Raw genomic sequence first — 15,382 nt, forward strand, 5'->3', positions numbered from 1 at the left:
TTTTTTTATAATGTGAAAAAGGATACGTTATGTCATTTCACCTATTTGTGGAATTTTTTTTTTTTTTTGGGGGGGGGGGGGGGGGCATTGTTTTTCCATTGGAAAGATTATGAAAAAATTGGGGGTTTATAAAAAAAAAATAAAAAAAAAAAAATCATTATAATAGGTGTGAATGACTTGTTTAGGTATTCACGGACCAGCCCAGTCCCTTAAAGGGATACTTCACTTATTTAGCCCATTACAGCAATAAAAAGTTCATATTTTGTCTATAATTAATTTGATTCATTATTTTTCACATGCAATTAGTACCTTTAAAAACACATTTTGCAACTTGCTGTCGACTGAAAATGACATCACAAGGGCTCAGGTAACGACCAATCATAGCTCACCTGTTTTCTAGGTTTGGTCACGTGACATTCACAAGCTGAGCTGTGATTGGTTACCTGAGAGCCTTTGTGATGTCATTTTCGGTCGACAGCAAGTTCCAAAATGTGTTTTTAAAGGTAGTAATTGTATGTGAAAAATAATGGAAATATCAAATTTATTATAGGCAAAATATTAATGTTTGACTGACAAAAATTGCTAAATAAGTAAAGTACCGGTATCTCTTTAATCACTGCACTGTATGAGAGTCTTTGATGTGATGTAATCATGGAAGTCACTATGCCTTAACCAAGCCATACTGGAAGTGGTGAACTTTGTCCTTCAGAATAAGAGCACAATACAGAAATAGCTACGTTAGATTAAATAGTTCTAACAGTGTAGTTGATAAATATCATTTGAAAGTGTACTCATTTGATTATTATGTATCTTTATGCGTAGGTGCCATCTAGTGGACAAATACACAAATTGAGCATCAGTTTGCTTTTCTCATCTCTGTCTTATTTTTTGTTTGATCTTTTCCCATAGTTGTCAACTTTTTAATAACACAATTCTCCAACATGTACAGCAATGAATGCTTGTCATTTCAGATGTGAAGCTGCGAAATATTCCCCGTGCGTAAACCCCCGCCAGGTTGTTTACATCCAAAACGGGCGGACACCTGAGCCACGACCCTCCCTGAGTCTTTACAGCGAGCTGCTTGTGAGCCATTCGCTCGCATCAAATATTGAACACCTGGAAGTTTCCGTTTCACGCACTCAGGCGCAGGGACAAAAAAAAAAGAAACGCCACAGACTAGCAGCAAGAAAGCATGCAGGGATGCAGCGAGGACCAAAGGTGATTTGTCCCATCTGATAAGCTTCTAGTGGGACATTTTGAGAGAGGAGGAAGAGGAGGGTGGGTTTTTAAATGCCTGTGTCTCACCTCAGCGCGATCGCCTTCAACCAGGCTGACACGAGCAAAGGCGAGGAAGAGGGTGGCGGGTTCAAAAAGTTCCCAGCAAAAGAACCAGAGGATGCAGAAGATGGAGGAGGAGGACGGGTCCAAAGCAAGGCCTGTGATGGAGAGACAGAGGTCAGGTTTGATAAATAGATAATAATAAATAAATAAATAATACGAATAAGCATAGTTTCTGCATTTTTTTTTTACTATTATTTAAAACAAAATTAATAAACATGTATTGTAATTTAATATGCATGATATATAAATCAACATGTAATTTTAAATAATTTACAGAAAATAAATGCATTTTAACACTACCAAATAAATAATATATATTTGATTTATTTATTTTATATTATGTTAAGTTTACAGTGCAATGACAGTAACTAATTCAAGGAATAAATGTTTGACAAAAAATATATTAATACAAAAAGAATTAAAAAAAAAAAAAAAAAGTTAAACTATGACAGATAAAAAATATGAGTTGAAACATTGATGCATTAAAAAAATGCATTAAAAAGTGCAAAACATAACCGCACTAAAAAATAAAAAAATTAAAAAAAGTGCTGGAAATGAACTTTTTAAGATTGAAATAAAAGTTGAAAGTCTTTTGCAGGTCAACGACCCTGATAGTTCACAAGATGGAACTGACATGCAGAGTGATGCCCCCCCACCAACAGAGGAAGCGCTGCCCCCCGCGGTATTGCAGTCACATCCCTCCAACACACTCGGTAAAAACGCACACACATACACCATCATTGTTGTAATGACAAGTTAATAGAATGTAAATAATTAAACCGTTTTTACCATAGTTTTGCTTGTGCTCAATGGGAATTGTACTGCTCCTTCTTGTGTGCGCACCTTGGCCACCTGGGGGCAGTATAACAGACATGTGGATATACAGTAACGGGAGGCGCCACAGTAATATCTGTGAATAAAGAATACATGCCTGTGATTATTGTTATAACAGTACTTAAGCAAATACTGTATGTCCCTTTCGTTCCTGTTTCCATGGTGACTTTGCTGCCGATGGTCCGTCAGAACCGTGCTGGTACTGTCTCAGGTCTCTTCATCCAGAGTATCACCCTGGAGCGCCACAGGTTACCCAACTTCTGTAAAAATAAATAAATACAATGAAATAAACTGCATAATTATATTCAGTAAATATGTTGATACTCATCTGGCGTTACAGCAAGATTCGGATTCTTTGTCGCTGTCGCCCTCTGGCGGCCAGAAGATGAACTACCAGACGGACCCTCGCCCCCACTTCGGCGTGGCCTGGTCCTCGCACGCGCCGTGCAGCCCGCTGTGGGGTAGCGAGGGGCCCGGTTGGGGGTACAGGGGGACACCTGACGGGGCAGATGATGATGAGCAGCAGCAGCAGCAGCCGCAGCAAGCGTGCCCCCACTGCCACCTGGCACTGCCCGCTGACACGCTCAGTTGGCACGAGGTTGACAATGACAACACACAAACGTTGTTTTTGTTTTGTTTGTTTGTTTGTTTTTTTTACATTGCTGAAAGTGCACATGCAGGAAGTCGCTTTAGCAACATTGAGATATTTTTGGAACATTTTATTTATATTGTGGAACTTTGCACAATGGGGTATATGCCACGGAAGAGGCGGGACTGTTTTTTGCACAACAGTTTGTTTCCGGTTCAGTTTGCGACGTGTGGGCTGCGTCAACAATACTTGTACTTCCGATTTTATGCCCCTGGGTTGCGCGTTCGCAACAAGGACCGGAAATAAACTCATGTGCAAAATCACGTCCCGCCTCTTCCGTGGCATATACCCCATATTAGCCATGCATGTCAATTAGGAGTTGTACCTAATACACACATTGCACGCACTGCATTTGACCGAATGTCTTGTGATTCTCCCTGCAGACAAAGTGTCTCCAGTTTGACGGGATGAGCAACCCCAACAAATAGGATTTTGTTCGGACAGCACCCAAACGCATCATCACGAGTGCTAAAGCGATTTAAAAACAACAAAACTGTTTTTCTTGCTCTTCGTTTCCTTTTTTTTAAGGAAAAAAAAAAGATTCATACATAAAAGGTGAATGAAATTGATGTTGGTATACAATAAATTTTCACGTTATTCATGTTCATTTTAGCTCATAACTTGATTTTTTTTCTATTATAATTTCATTTGGTAACCAATACATACTTGTATTTACTGTAATATCAGTGTTGCTCTTGCCAAGAGTGCATAAAGTAAAATAAACAGTTACTTTTTTTCTTTTGATTTTTTTAAATTAAGCCAATTCTTCTAAACATTAGAAGATTGGTTCAACATGTAGAAACTATACAAATAATTCCACTATTTTAGATCATGACCACATTTCTTAATTGCCTTTTTAAATATATATTTTAATGTATTAAATACAAGCATAGTATTTAATTGAAAAGTATATTAGAAATGCATATGCCTTCTAGAATATGTTGATATACATCTCTATATATTTTCCCCAATAAAGTCACCTTACAGGTATAAATAGCGACGTCATGTCTGTGCTGCTGCTGTTTATCAGACCAGAACATAGTTTAAAAAAAATCACAAAAAAATCAGCATCCTCCTTCTCATTGGTCCACCGAGACAGCGCCAGCTCACGTGACCGTGCCACGCCACCCCAGCCAATGGCGTGGCCCGCTCGGCTGACCCACTGCCTTGCATACTGACACCACCAACCCCCTCCCCAGTGACCCCCCCCACACACACACATTGTTGGCTCGCCCTCGCATAGCCCGTCTTGTTGTTGTTGTTGCAACGGAGGCTACTCTCCACCATCATGCCGCTCGACAAGCTCTCTCTCCCGGGCGAGGACTGCGACAGCGGCGGCCGGCGGCGGAGGGTTTGGCCCGGCTCGACGCTCTCGCATCCGCCGGCCCTGGAGCGCTCATACGCGGCCAGGAGAAGTCTGGCGGCGGCGGCGGCGGCGGCGGCAGGGGGCAGGAAGATCACGCATCCTGGGAAGGCTATCCTAGCAGGTCCGCTGTTTTTTTTTTGTTTATTATTATTTTTAAACGCTTAATTGAGCCGATTGCAATGACTCCAGAGCTGCTTTGTGCACAAGCTGGCGCCTATTAAGGAGAAACTGGGTCACAGAGAAATCCAGCAGTGATGCTCATGTAGTATATAGCGAGTAGCAACTGTATAGATGCCAGTGGGGTGCCAGAAATAATCTGAAATAAATAATGTTCCTTTTTTTTAACTGCATATTGACATCAGGTGACTGGAGCCAGACACAGCAAATGATTGGCTCTTCCATAAGCTAGCATCAGGATTGAAAGATTATGATTATGACCAAGCACCATAAACAAACAAAACAAATGTAGAAATAGAAACAAATGTGAGAATTTGGGAGTTGTGAACGATTTGCCAATTTCCCCAAATTCCCCTCTTAGGTGGGATCGCGGGCGGAATCGAGATATGCATCACCTTCCCGACGGAGTATGTCAAGACTCAGCTGCAGCTGGACGAGCGAGCCAACCCGCCGCGCTACCGGGGCATCGGTAGGTCGCACCAGGACGCCCGCCGACTGGCCACTTCCTGTCCGGGCTTGTCTAAAACGTCCCCCTTGTTGTGTCAGGTGACTGCGTGAAGCTGACTGTGCAGGATCACGGTCTCAGAGGCCTGTACCGAGGGCTCAGCTCGCTGCTCTATGGCTCCATACCCAAGTCGGCCATCAGGTTTGATTTGTGTTCCAAGAGGATTTTGACAGATCATTGTCAAGGAACGCCAATCCTGATGATTTTTCGCACTTGTGACGTCCAAGCAAACGTGGGATGTTTTTGATCAAGTGGGAAAGGAATCAAAGATTTCCATTAGTTGTGAAAAATGTTCACAAAAAGTTTATCTTGTTCCTAAACAAACCTGGGCCGAGGTAAAAACGAGATTGTATCAGAAAACAATTAAGTTGGAATACTCACCTCCTCCTCATCTCCCTGCAGATTTGGCACATTCGAGATCCTCAGCAACCCCATGCGAGACGCCACGGGCCGACTGGACAACACGCGCAGCCTCCTTTGCGGCTTGGGGGCGGGCATTGCCGAGGCCATCGTCATCGTTTGTCCCATGGAGACGCTCAAGGTGGGTGGCGAAGTTTGGACGATGGGGGACATTCATGTGACTGTTTGGTGGCCCTCGCTGCAGGTGAAGCTGATTCACGACCAGTGCTCGATGAGGCCTCGCTACCGGGGGTTCTTTCATGGCGTCAGCGAGATCATCAGAGAGCAGGGTAGGACTTCCAAGACAAGCCCAGCTGATGACTGTTAGCCGTTAGCTTCATCTGGTTTTCTCCTCTTTAGGTGTCCGGGGGACCTATCAAGGTCTGACGGCAACCGTGCTCAAGCAGGGAACCAATCAGGCCATCCGGTTTTACGTGATGAACGCGCTACGTAATTGGTACAAAGGTAAGAATGACTAATACCTTGTGCCCTAAAGGCAGGTGGGATGCTATCAGTAACCTCACAAGCCAGCCTTGATAATTGTGATTGACTCAAGTGAGTTCTTCACAGGGCGGCACAGTGGTTGACTGGTTAGCACATCCACCTTTCAGTGCTGAGGACGCAAGATCGAGTCCAGGCTCCGGCCTTCCTGGGTGGAGTTTGCATGTTCTCCCCGTGCCCGCGTGGGTCTTCTCCGGGTACTCCGGTCTCCTCCCACATTCCAAAGACATGCATGGCGGGTTAATTGGGCGCTCTGGATTGTCCCTAGGTGTGCTTGGGAGTGTGAGTGGTTGTTCCGTCTCTGTGTGCCCTGCGATTGGCTGGCAACCAGTTCAGGGTGTACCCCGCCTACTCCCCGAAGCCGGCTGGGAAAGGCTCCAGCGCCCCCGCGACCCTTGTGAGGAATAAGCGGTTAAGAAAATGGATGGGTGGAGTTCTTCCCATTATCAATCTGGGATTTCACTCGGCAGATCCGTTCAGGAAAGGAGTAACTTGCTGTAAAATACTTCGAGCTGATTGGATGATGTGGCATCTTTGCAGGTTTGTTTTCACCAATCAAGGCAACGGATGAAAATGTCGTCTTCCGTCTCGTCTTTGGGGGATAAAGGGGCACGGACATCATTACCAGATAAATATGCATGAAGCGCTTCTCGCTGTTAAAATACAACAAGGAAATGATGAGTAACTGTGAGAACAGAGTTAATTGGAGCGCCTATTCGTCTGTTAGGTTTGTGTCCCCCCACCCCAATTGGTCTGAACTAAAAAAGGTCGGCTGCAAACGTTATCAGTGGGAGCGGTACAAGATGTATTCTCCGGAGTTTGTGAACTCACAAATACCGCAAGAATTCAGCTTGCAAGGTTATGGCATCAGTGCTTGTCTGTGATTCTTGTCCTGCAGATACTATCGCTTTCAGTTTCAACACAACGGCGTAGCTTTCCGATAGTCCCCAAAATACCTCCTTAGCCGTGAAATTCACAAATTAACAAGATCAGCCAGTGCTAGGATCTGGTCCTTCTCCGGAAGATACAAGGGATTTTACTACAACAAGGTTGGCTTTTTCACAGTTCTGCAAATTGGAAGTTTGTAGCTCGCCCTGCTTAGTCCCACCAGACTAGGGACCAACAAGGTTTCCGTTAAACAAACTGACAAGCTAGGCGCTAGATCACTCAGGAAGGCCAGTGACAGAAGGAATGACGTCACAGTCACAGGCCACCAGGACTGAAGAGTCTTGCACTGACGTGGGAGTCAGCAAATTTGGTCCAAAGATCAGAAACCTTTTGGTCTTGCACTCATTTAAACTGACATTTTGGTCCCCATGAAAGGTGACGATCCCAGAAAGGAAATGCACCCGATCGTCACGGCCATGTTCGGAGCCACAGCGGGAGCCGCCAGCGTTTTTGGCAACACACCACTGGATGTGGTCAAGACCAGAATGCAGGTTAGTTCGGACATTTGTTGTTTAACCTTAGGAGGGTGTCTGAAGACCATGTTTTAAAGGGTCTGGATGCCCACCGCTACAAGAACACAGCGGACTGCGCCTTCCAGATCCTCAAGCAGGAAGGACCGCAAGCGTGAGTTTGCCTCAGTTCTTCAAGTTGCCTCAGTTCTTCTCTTGATTAGCTACTAGCTAACCGCTGGCTAATGGTTTCCGGTTGCATCCCGTCCCAAAAGGTTCTACAAGGGGACCGTTCCCCGGCTGGGCCGCGTGTGCTTGGATGTGGCCATCGTCTTTGTCATCTACGAGGAGGTGGTCAAGTTGCTCAACAACGTGTGGAAGACCCAGTAGGAGGACCAGTTAGGACTCCACTAAAGACAAGACTGGCAAATCCTTCTGTAAACCGCCGGAGCAGACACTTCCACATGTTGCTTTAGGAACATTTTCCAGCACTAAAACGTGATGGTGGAGGACTGATGGTTGGACAGCAACAAAGAGGGAAAAAATAAAAAAAAGACCACTTTTGAGACACCTGAGTGGAGTCTAAAAAGGGATATTTGGTGGACAAAAGTATTGGGACCCAAAAAAACAAAACAAAACAAAAACAGTTCTCTGTGGGCTGGGGTGTTTCTTCAACCCCAACTCTTCCCACTAGGTTAGATGCATAATCCAAAATGTCTCGGTAAGTTCACCAAAAAATTCATCAATTCATTTGACTGTCCCAATACTTTGGTCAATTGCGAGTTTTTACTTCTTACTACTGTTTGTCGGATGTGGGTGAGCGTTAAGTACTGAAACCACAAATGTGTCCGGTTTCGGGAAAGCAAAATGACGAGAAAATGATGGTAGACTGTTAAAAGGCACACACAGGAATGCAAGCTGTCTGGTTTGATGGTAACCGGTTGAACACCAAGTTGATTCATGCTGCTTTTTGGGATTTGTTTTGTTAGCCACATGCTATGTCAAGCCATCTCGTTGGACGCTAACAGGCATGATGGTGAGAAATACACGTGAAGCCAAAACCAAGAAAAATCTTGCACTGTTTGTCACATTTCATCAATGCTTGATTCACACTTTTTTTTATTATTATTATTTGAGATAGTTGTTGTGCTACTCCACAAAGCTAATTAGCACACGTAGCTTGAATATCACGTTATCACCTGTATGTTGAGTCATGATGCTTTTTTAAAGGGCAAAATACTAATAATTACATTTGGCTCTTTCACTGCTGACAGGTTTTGTCGCAGTACTCCGATTCAACAGTATCCAAAGAAGACATGTAGCTGTAAGATCATAAGATTTTGTAGAGTGGGGGGGGATATTGTCCTTTAGCCACATGCTAGGTGCAAATGTTTCGTTCATCATCACATGGCTCTAATACAGGCTGCTGATTCATGCTTATTTTTAGCCACATGCTAAGTATATCTGTTTCATTCGATATTACCAGGCTCTTTGTTGTGCTGCTCCGATACAGCATAGTGAAGACGCATTTTTATATCACATCACACTTCTGGTCACTGCTTAGTTAATTTTCTACATGCCAATACCATCTCTCTCGTTTGATGTTAACAGGCTAATTGTTGTGCTACACCAACGCCGTGTTTCAGGAGTTTGTTTGCACACGTCTCTTTAAGAGCTCAAATCGCCAGGCTGACTCGTGCTGCTTTCGGGGTAACATTTGATGTCTGTTCTAAGTTTTCACCATGAAATTCAACAAGAAGTCAGACTTTTTGTTTGAAGCGACCCTTTTGAGAGCAAAATCCTTAGCTTGTGAAAAGGCCTTGTCATCACTGTTCACAGGCTTCAATTCTCAACATGGATATTTTTTTTATTTTCCCTCATTTTTCTATTTTCATGTTTACATGAAGAACTAAGGAATCGTACATACACTCGAACGGCTTAGCGAGGAAACAAACGAGTATTTAAAACCACTCTGCCTTGCACAGATGAAGCCTTCAGAGTCCCATTTTTTTGTTGCCAAACTAAAAACATGATACCCCCCCCCCCTCCCCTATTTTCAATGACAACATTGTTCCCATTTGTGAGTGTGTGTTTGTGATACTGTGCGATTGTTTCGACTGTTAAAAAAAAAATGACATCAGGAAATAAATGGATGTTTTTATGGTGTAATAAAAGTTGTGTCAAATGGAAAATATGTGGCGTACATGTTTATTAGAGGGTGTCAGGGTCGGGTGCGTGCGAGTTCATTGCAAGTTCTGAAGATATTCGCAGGTTGAGGCTTTGACAATGGAAGAGATTAAAGGCTGAAAGCGTGGGGGAAGTCGTAAGCAGTCGCACCTGCCACCGACACATAATAACACCCAACGCAAAGTCTTCATATTCTGACCTTGTTTTTTGGCAACAAGTCGCCATGACGATGCTTTTTCACGTCAAACTGATTACAAGGCACCTTTACTCCGGCTCTCAGATCACAATGGGAAGGGAATGTAGTGGCCATTATCTTCTCCATCTGTAAAGACAACCAAAAAGAAGTCAGAATGTTTGATTTGAAAAGATGGAGCAGGTCTGTGAGTACTTGTGCGTACATTCGGAGGCATTTATCTTTGCCGCCGCTGGCCACTCGTTGTCCGTCGGGACTCCAGTCCACAGCAAACACCTGCATGAATGCAAACAGTCAGCTTTCACACACATACAGTATGGAGGGCTTAACAATACGTACGTACGTAGGTCTATGTCACTTTAAATAAATAAACATGGGCCTTATCTGCATGTTTCTGTGATCGTTAATTCAGCAGCTTGTTGAAGTTCTTTCACCATAAGGTTTGTTTTTAATGCTAAAATGACATTTTATTCCCACCCTCAAAAAAAGTAAAATAGTAATATACATTGTTTTTTCTGTGTAAATGTCAGATGTTTAAAATATATATTTATATTTTGAAATGCATATTATATATTAAAAAATATTTTAAACTATTTATGCACTGTATCAAAATCTAAAAACAATATGGGAAAATGTATTTTATACATAGAATATATATTTCAGTTTGGATTAAAATCTTTTATATTATATTATATTTTATACTTAAAGGGATACTTTACTTATTTAGCCATTTTTGGCAGTCAAACATTCATAAAAACACATTTTGCAAATTGCTTTCAAGTGAAAATGAGATCACAGGGGCTCAGGTAACCAATCACGGCTCAGCTTGTGAATGTCACATGACCAAACCTAGAAAACAGGTGAGCTGTGATTGGTTACCTGAGCCCTTGTGATCTCATTTTCAGTTGACAGCAAATTGCAAAATGTGTTTTTAAAGGTACTATTTGTACGTGAAAAATAATGAAAGTATAAAATTCCTTATAGACAAAATATTAACTTTTTATTGCTATAATGGGCAAAATAAGTGAAGTATCCCTTTAATACTTAATAGTTACAGTTTTTTTTAATATTACAATCTAAAAACAAATACAACTTGCAGAAACTCCAGATCTTTAAAATATTACTTTTTTTTATTTTTTTATTATATTTGTAAATGATATCTGGAAATATATATTTTTTTATAAACAGTATACTTTGTTTTATTTTTTACATCTAAAAAAAATCTGAATTGGAAAAAGTAAGGTACTGTATTTAGGACTCTCCTTTATATTTCAACAGTTCACATATATTTAGATATACAACATGCATATTTTTAATATTAATTGTGTTAAGAAATATACAGGTACATATTGCAATACTAATATACATATTCAATAAATTATATTACCCTGAAGAAAATCATGTATTTTTTTTTTTTTATAAACATCAAAACATGTTTTTTGTTTGTTTAGTTTTTTTGTTTTGTTTTTTAAAACCCAAGGGATTTAGACCGTTTCTTTAGTCCAAACATTTTCCAAACCAAGAACAACAAAAGTCAAAGAATTTACAGGAACTTCCATCCCTTCTACCCAGCAAAGTTCCCTCACCTCGTCGGCGTGTCCGGGAAGATCCATGTTGAGTTTCCCGCTCTTAACATCCCACACTTTGAGTGTGCTGTCGCTGCTGCCGCTCACAAGCAGCCGGCTGTCGGCCGACCACGCCACCTGATACACGGAGCCCACGTGGCCACGGAGGGACATCAAGTACCTGCGGGTGACAAGTAAACCGAAGCGCTAGCTTAGCAGACAGCGCCACAGAGGGGTTAACAGCGGTAGTACTCACTTCCCGGTACGACCGTCCCAGATTTTGACGGACTTGTCGAAGGAGGCCGAGGCCAGGAGGCGGGTGTCCGGGGAGAAGAGGACCTCGTTGACCAGGGCGCTGTGGCCCGTCATACGGGCAAGAGGCTTCTTCTCCTCAGCGGGATGCCACAGAAACAAGGTGAAGTCGTCGGAGCCTGACACTAGGCGCTCCGGGTTGGAACCCTGTGGGACCACAATGCAACACATCAACTATTTATTTTTTATTTTTTTGCATGAGTATGAACAGATCTGAAATTAGAGAGAGAGAGAGGGAAAAAAAACATACATACCCGAACATTTTTGTATCTCTGCAAGGCTTTGTGCTTTAGCTCCTCCACTAGGGGGAGACATCATGTTAGAATTCAGACTTTCTGACCCTTTTATACAAATAGCAAAAATCCCAAATGACTACTTGCATCTAAATGAAGCTCCTCAACTAACTTGTTTTCTTTTACATATTTTTTTTAGGAGTGTTAGGCGATTAAATTTTTTAACCGTAATTAATTGCATGACTTAAATAGTTTATTCACAATTAATCACAAATTTTATTCATGTTCTAAATGTACAACAAAATTTACAATAAAATATATTATTTTAAGTTTTCATACTCTTCACATAAAAATGAAAAAAAATTTAAACTAAAAGAAATATGGCTGCATCTTGGAGTCGTTGATACAGTAATGTCATAATAATTTATAAAATTGAGTTAAAATTAAAAAGATGTACTGGACTGTTTTTCTGCCACTAGATGGGTAGGATGTAATGATAAGTGCAATATTATGATATTGTGATATTAAAACCGCTACAATATCATCGTCCTCATGTTCATGATATTTAAAAGCAACACATCTGGTAGAGAAAAAAATAAATAAAATAAAATAAAAAAGTCAGGTTGATTTCCATTTGTGAAGTTGTAGCACCCCCTGGTGGCTAGTTTTTTAATGCAATTTAATTTTCATTTGGCCCTTCTATGTCTAAAATCTATACTAATGGTCAGATGAAGGGAAATGTAATATGCACATGAAGCAAATCAATATGTGGAGGAACTCAATGTGTGCGTGTATTAACAAGCAAGCGCCTCAGGTGTTATTATAGATTGTAGGTGGTTTACATACATTGCTGTTATGTACAAGAGCACAATATTGTGCTTTGTTTTAGTATGAGCTAATTTATTTTACAATATTGTGACCTTTTTTAAATTTCCCCAAACTCCGCAAAATATCGTGATAATTATCGCATCGTGAGCTTCATATTGTGATAATATCGTATCGTGAGGTTTGGATATCATTACATCCCTACTAGATTGCATTTGTAAGACACTGGTGAAAGCTCAGTGCATTTCAATTTCATATTAAGAGCTATCTCATCTTTAACATGAAGTAACTTGTGGTATTCTGCACATTAAAATTGTAAAATACAACTTGTCCCAAGTCTCAATAAATATATGCATTATTATTAAATTTATTACTGCTAAATTTGGACATAGATGTGTCTGCTGCGTTGCAACTGGAATTCCCTTAGTGGAGGCTTTCCAAGTGCGCATTTAAAAAAAATAAAAAATAAAAATAAATCAATCAATAAATAAATAGTGGCGTTAAAGGTACTTCAAAAATTAACTCACTAATTTTGACGCCCCTAATATTTTTTTATGTAAACATAACATTTTATGTTCTTACATGATCCTGTGAGGTCCTGTGGGTTGACGGTGGCAGTGGCCGGTTCAAAAGCGCCGGTCCTTAGCACGTAGTCGGTGCTTAGAGCCAGCGTGTTGACCCAGTGGGCGTGGCCCTGCAGCGTCCTGCATTGGACGCCCTAAAAGACAACAAATGGAGGCTCGCTCACAGTTGCTTTTCCCTAACGTCCGGCGACCGTACTCACGTCTTTGGCCCGCCACACTTTGACAGTCCGGTCCTGCGACGACGTATACAGCAGCCCGTCGCCGCCCCACTTGACGCAAGTGACCGACTGCGTGTGGCCTGTCAGGATCTTGTCACAGCGGCCAAGCACCACGTCCCAGATGCGCACCGAGCAGTCTTTGGAGCTGCTCGCCAGGTAGCGACACTCGGCGTTGCTGGCAAAAACAAAAGACCGTTCAGTGACTTACACAGGTAAAGTATTGGGAAACCAGTCGGTTTCCAAGGACGACTTGCGGGTTTAAGGAAGTCAGTTTTGTGGTATTTATTTTTTTTTACAGGTGAAGAGGTTCCCAGCAAAGCCAAGTGATCCACTTTGTGTGTCCGGTCAGAGTCTTCCCAATTTGTGTGCCTGTCACTGGATTCCACAGAAAGATCTTTAAAAATAAATAAAAAAATAAAAAAATAAAAAAATGTGTAACAAGATGTGTGCTTGCGTGTACATGTGTGTGTTTTGCCAAGTCACCTGACTGTTTTTGCAACCCGACGCAAGCTTCTTGCCATCAGGCGACCAGGCGATGCTTAGAACCCAATGTGAGTGACCTATTACGAACAACATATCACAAGTTAGCGTGCTTATTTTAGCTTATACTGTACAGCACAGAGCTGCGAGCATACCATCGGCAGTGTGATGAGGCGTCTCAGTCATCAAGTCCCAAAAGCGCACTGTGGTGTCACCGGAACCGCTGGCCAGATATCTGACAACAAACAAAATACAAAAATTTCCTGTGTCATGGTACATAAAAAAAAAACTACTGTATCTTTGTAAAACGAGGCCCTTTCACGCCACTCACTTGCCGGTGGGACTGAAAGCAGTGGAGATGACGGCTTCGGTGTGCCCCTGCAACGAGCTGGTGCAGCGGGTAACGGCTCGCACCCGGAACACTGCCTGGGGCTGGTACATCACCGGCAGCACCTGCTCGGTCTCCCATGCCAGCTCCTTGAGGCAGACAGCCAGGCTGGACACGATTTCTGTGTCGCCACGGGCGAAGAACGCCATCGGCACCGCCTCCTCCTAAAAGCGAGGATGAAGACATTTTAAATAGTCTATTCATTTGGGTGTGCAACCTCCGGTCATGTGTACCTTCTGCAGCAATGCATTGCAGACCAGCTGCAGTTTCTCCTGAGTGATGTCGACAGGAACGTCTAAAGGAGAGCCCAGAATCTCCCCGTTCTCGTCCTGGAACTGGATCAGGAGCCGCTCTACCCCCTCACTCATCTTCAGATACCTTGTGCCAGAGGTTTCCCTTTTTAAAAAACAAAAACAAGACAAATTAGATTATTGTAATTAACTTTTGCTTGTTTTTGCTTTTCTGTGTATTTGTTTATGTACATTATTTTTCATGATACAAAAATAGCTTCTAAACCAGCTTGTGCCAGAGGTTTCCCTTTTTAAAAAACAAAAACAAAAACAAAAACAGGAAAAATTAGATTATCGTAATTAACTTTTACTTATTCTTGCTTTTCCGTGTATTTGTTTATGTACATTATTTTTTCCTGATACAAAAATAGCTTCTAAACCAGTAAGCGCATTAAGATGCATTAAGTTTATTAGGCCAGCCCTATTTTGTGTTGGGGGGGGGGGGAAACATTTCACAGCCTTCAAACACCTTTTAGCTTGACTGTATACCATCACATTAGAAAGCCAAATAGCGCTAGCCTGTCAAGCTAGCTCGGCTAGCTAGCCATGAGCCACTAGTGTGTTTTGAACCCGCTAAGACGTCAAAGCAGCACGTACGGTGATACTATTTTGAGCAATAGCTCATACATCTTGGTCGAAACTCGTATAAAATAGCATTAGTGTCGAAATGCGACAAAAGTTTACCTTAAACGAGAAAGCGATGTGTTAAAAGTCCACACGTGTGTACATGTACCAAGATGCTGCAAGAGACGAAGAAGGTCCAGCTAGGGGCCATGCAAGTGCTCATGGGAAAGTAGAATGCGGAAGTGCTCATCTCTCAAAGTGGTAACATTTCTGTTCAATCCACTACCACTACCTTCCTACTTCAAGGACGATGAAAACGTCAAAAAGATGTTTTTTTTCCACCCAACTTTTGCTACCATCTATTATATAGCGTG

At 42.0% G+C, this 15,382-nt stretch overlaps 3 protein-coding genes across 4 annotated transcripts; 2 read left to right on the forward strand and 1 right to left on the reverse strand.

Moving 5' to 3' along the window:
* Window positions 1-1,290: 1,290 nt before the first annotated feature.
* On the forward strand, window positions 1,291-3,252 carry LOC144006809 (uncharacterized). Its single transcript, XM_077505849.1, has 5 exons — window positions 1,291-1,455; window positions 1,940-2,054; window positions 2,365-2,423; window positions 2,516-2,773; window positions 3,208-3,252. The coding sequence occupies exons 1-5, from the start codon at window positions 1,291-1,293 to the stop codon at window positions 3,250-3,252; spliced, it is 642 nt and encodes a 213-aa protein (XP_077361975.1).
* Window positions 3,253-4,004: 752 nt separating this feature from the next.
* Window positions 4,005-9,355, forward strand: slc25a1a (solute carrier family 25 member 1a). 2 transcript variants are annotated; one of them, XM_077505144.1, is made up of 9 exons: window positions 4,005-4,311; window positions 4,729-4,836; window positions 4,914-5,013; window positions 5,275-5,413; window positions 5,477-5,561; window positions 5,632-5,736; window positions 7,096-7,211; window positions 7,271-7,344; window positions 7,445-9,354. In XM_077505144.1, exons 1-9 carry the CDS (start codon window positions 4,113-4,115, stop codon window positions 7,557-7,559), a joined length of 1,041 nt encoding a protein of 346 aa, XP_077361270.1. In that variant the 5' UTR covers window positions 4,005-4,112; the 3' UTR covers window positions 7,560-9,354. The 2 variants fall into 2 exon arrangements, with proteins under 2 accessions (XP_077361270.1, XP_077361271.1); XM_077505145.1 differs by lacking the exons at window positions 4,005-4,311; window positions 4,729-4,836 and having other exon boundaries at window positions 4,955-5,207; window positions 7,445-9,355.
* nle1 (notchless homolog 1 (Drosophila)) lies at window positions 9,313-15,283 on the reverse strand. The gene is made up of 13 exons (XM_077505143.1): window positions 15,129-15,283; window positions 14,388-14,550; window positions 14,098-14,318; window positions 13,922-14,001; window positions 13,770-13,846; window positions 13,583-13,680; window positions 13,269-13,461; window positions 13,067-13,202; window positions 11,681-11,727; window positions 11,371-11,573; window positions 11,136-11,295; window positions 9,755-9,825; window positions 9,313-9,678 (listed from the first exon to the last, which is right to left on the reverse strand). Exons 2-13 carry the CDS (start codon window positions 14,520-14,522, stop codon window positions 9,666-9,668), a joined length of 1,434 nt encoding a protein of 477 aa, XP_077361269.1. The 5' UTR covers window positions 14,523-14,550; window positions 15,129-15,283; the 3' UTR covers window positions 9,313-9,665.
* Window positions 15,284-15,382: the final 99 nt, after the last annotated feature.

The sequence above is a fragment of the Festucalex cinctus genome, chromosome 18 (genome assembly GCF_051991245.1).
Source record: "Festucalex cinctus isolate MCC-2025b chromosome 18, RoL_Fcin_1.0, whole genome shotgun sequence".
Classification (NCBI taxonomy): Eukaryota; Metazoa; Chordata; class Actinopteri; order Syngnathiformes; family Syngnathidae; genus Festucalex; species Festucalex cinctus.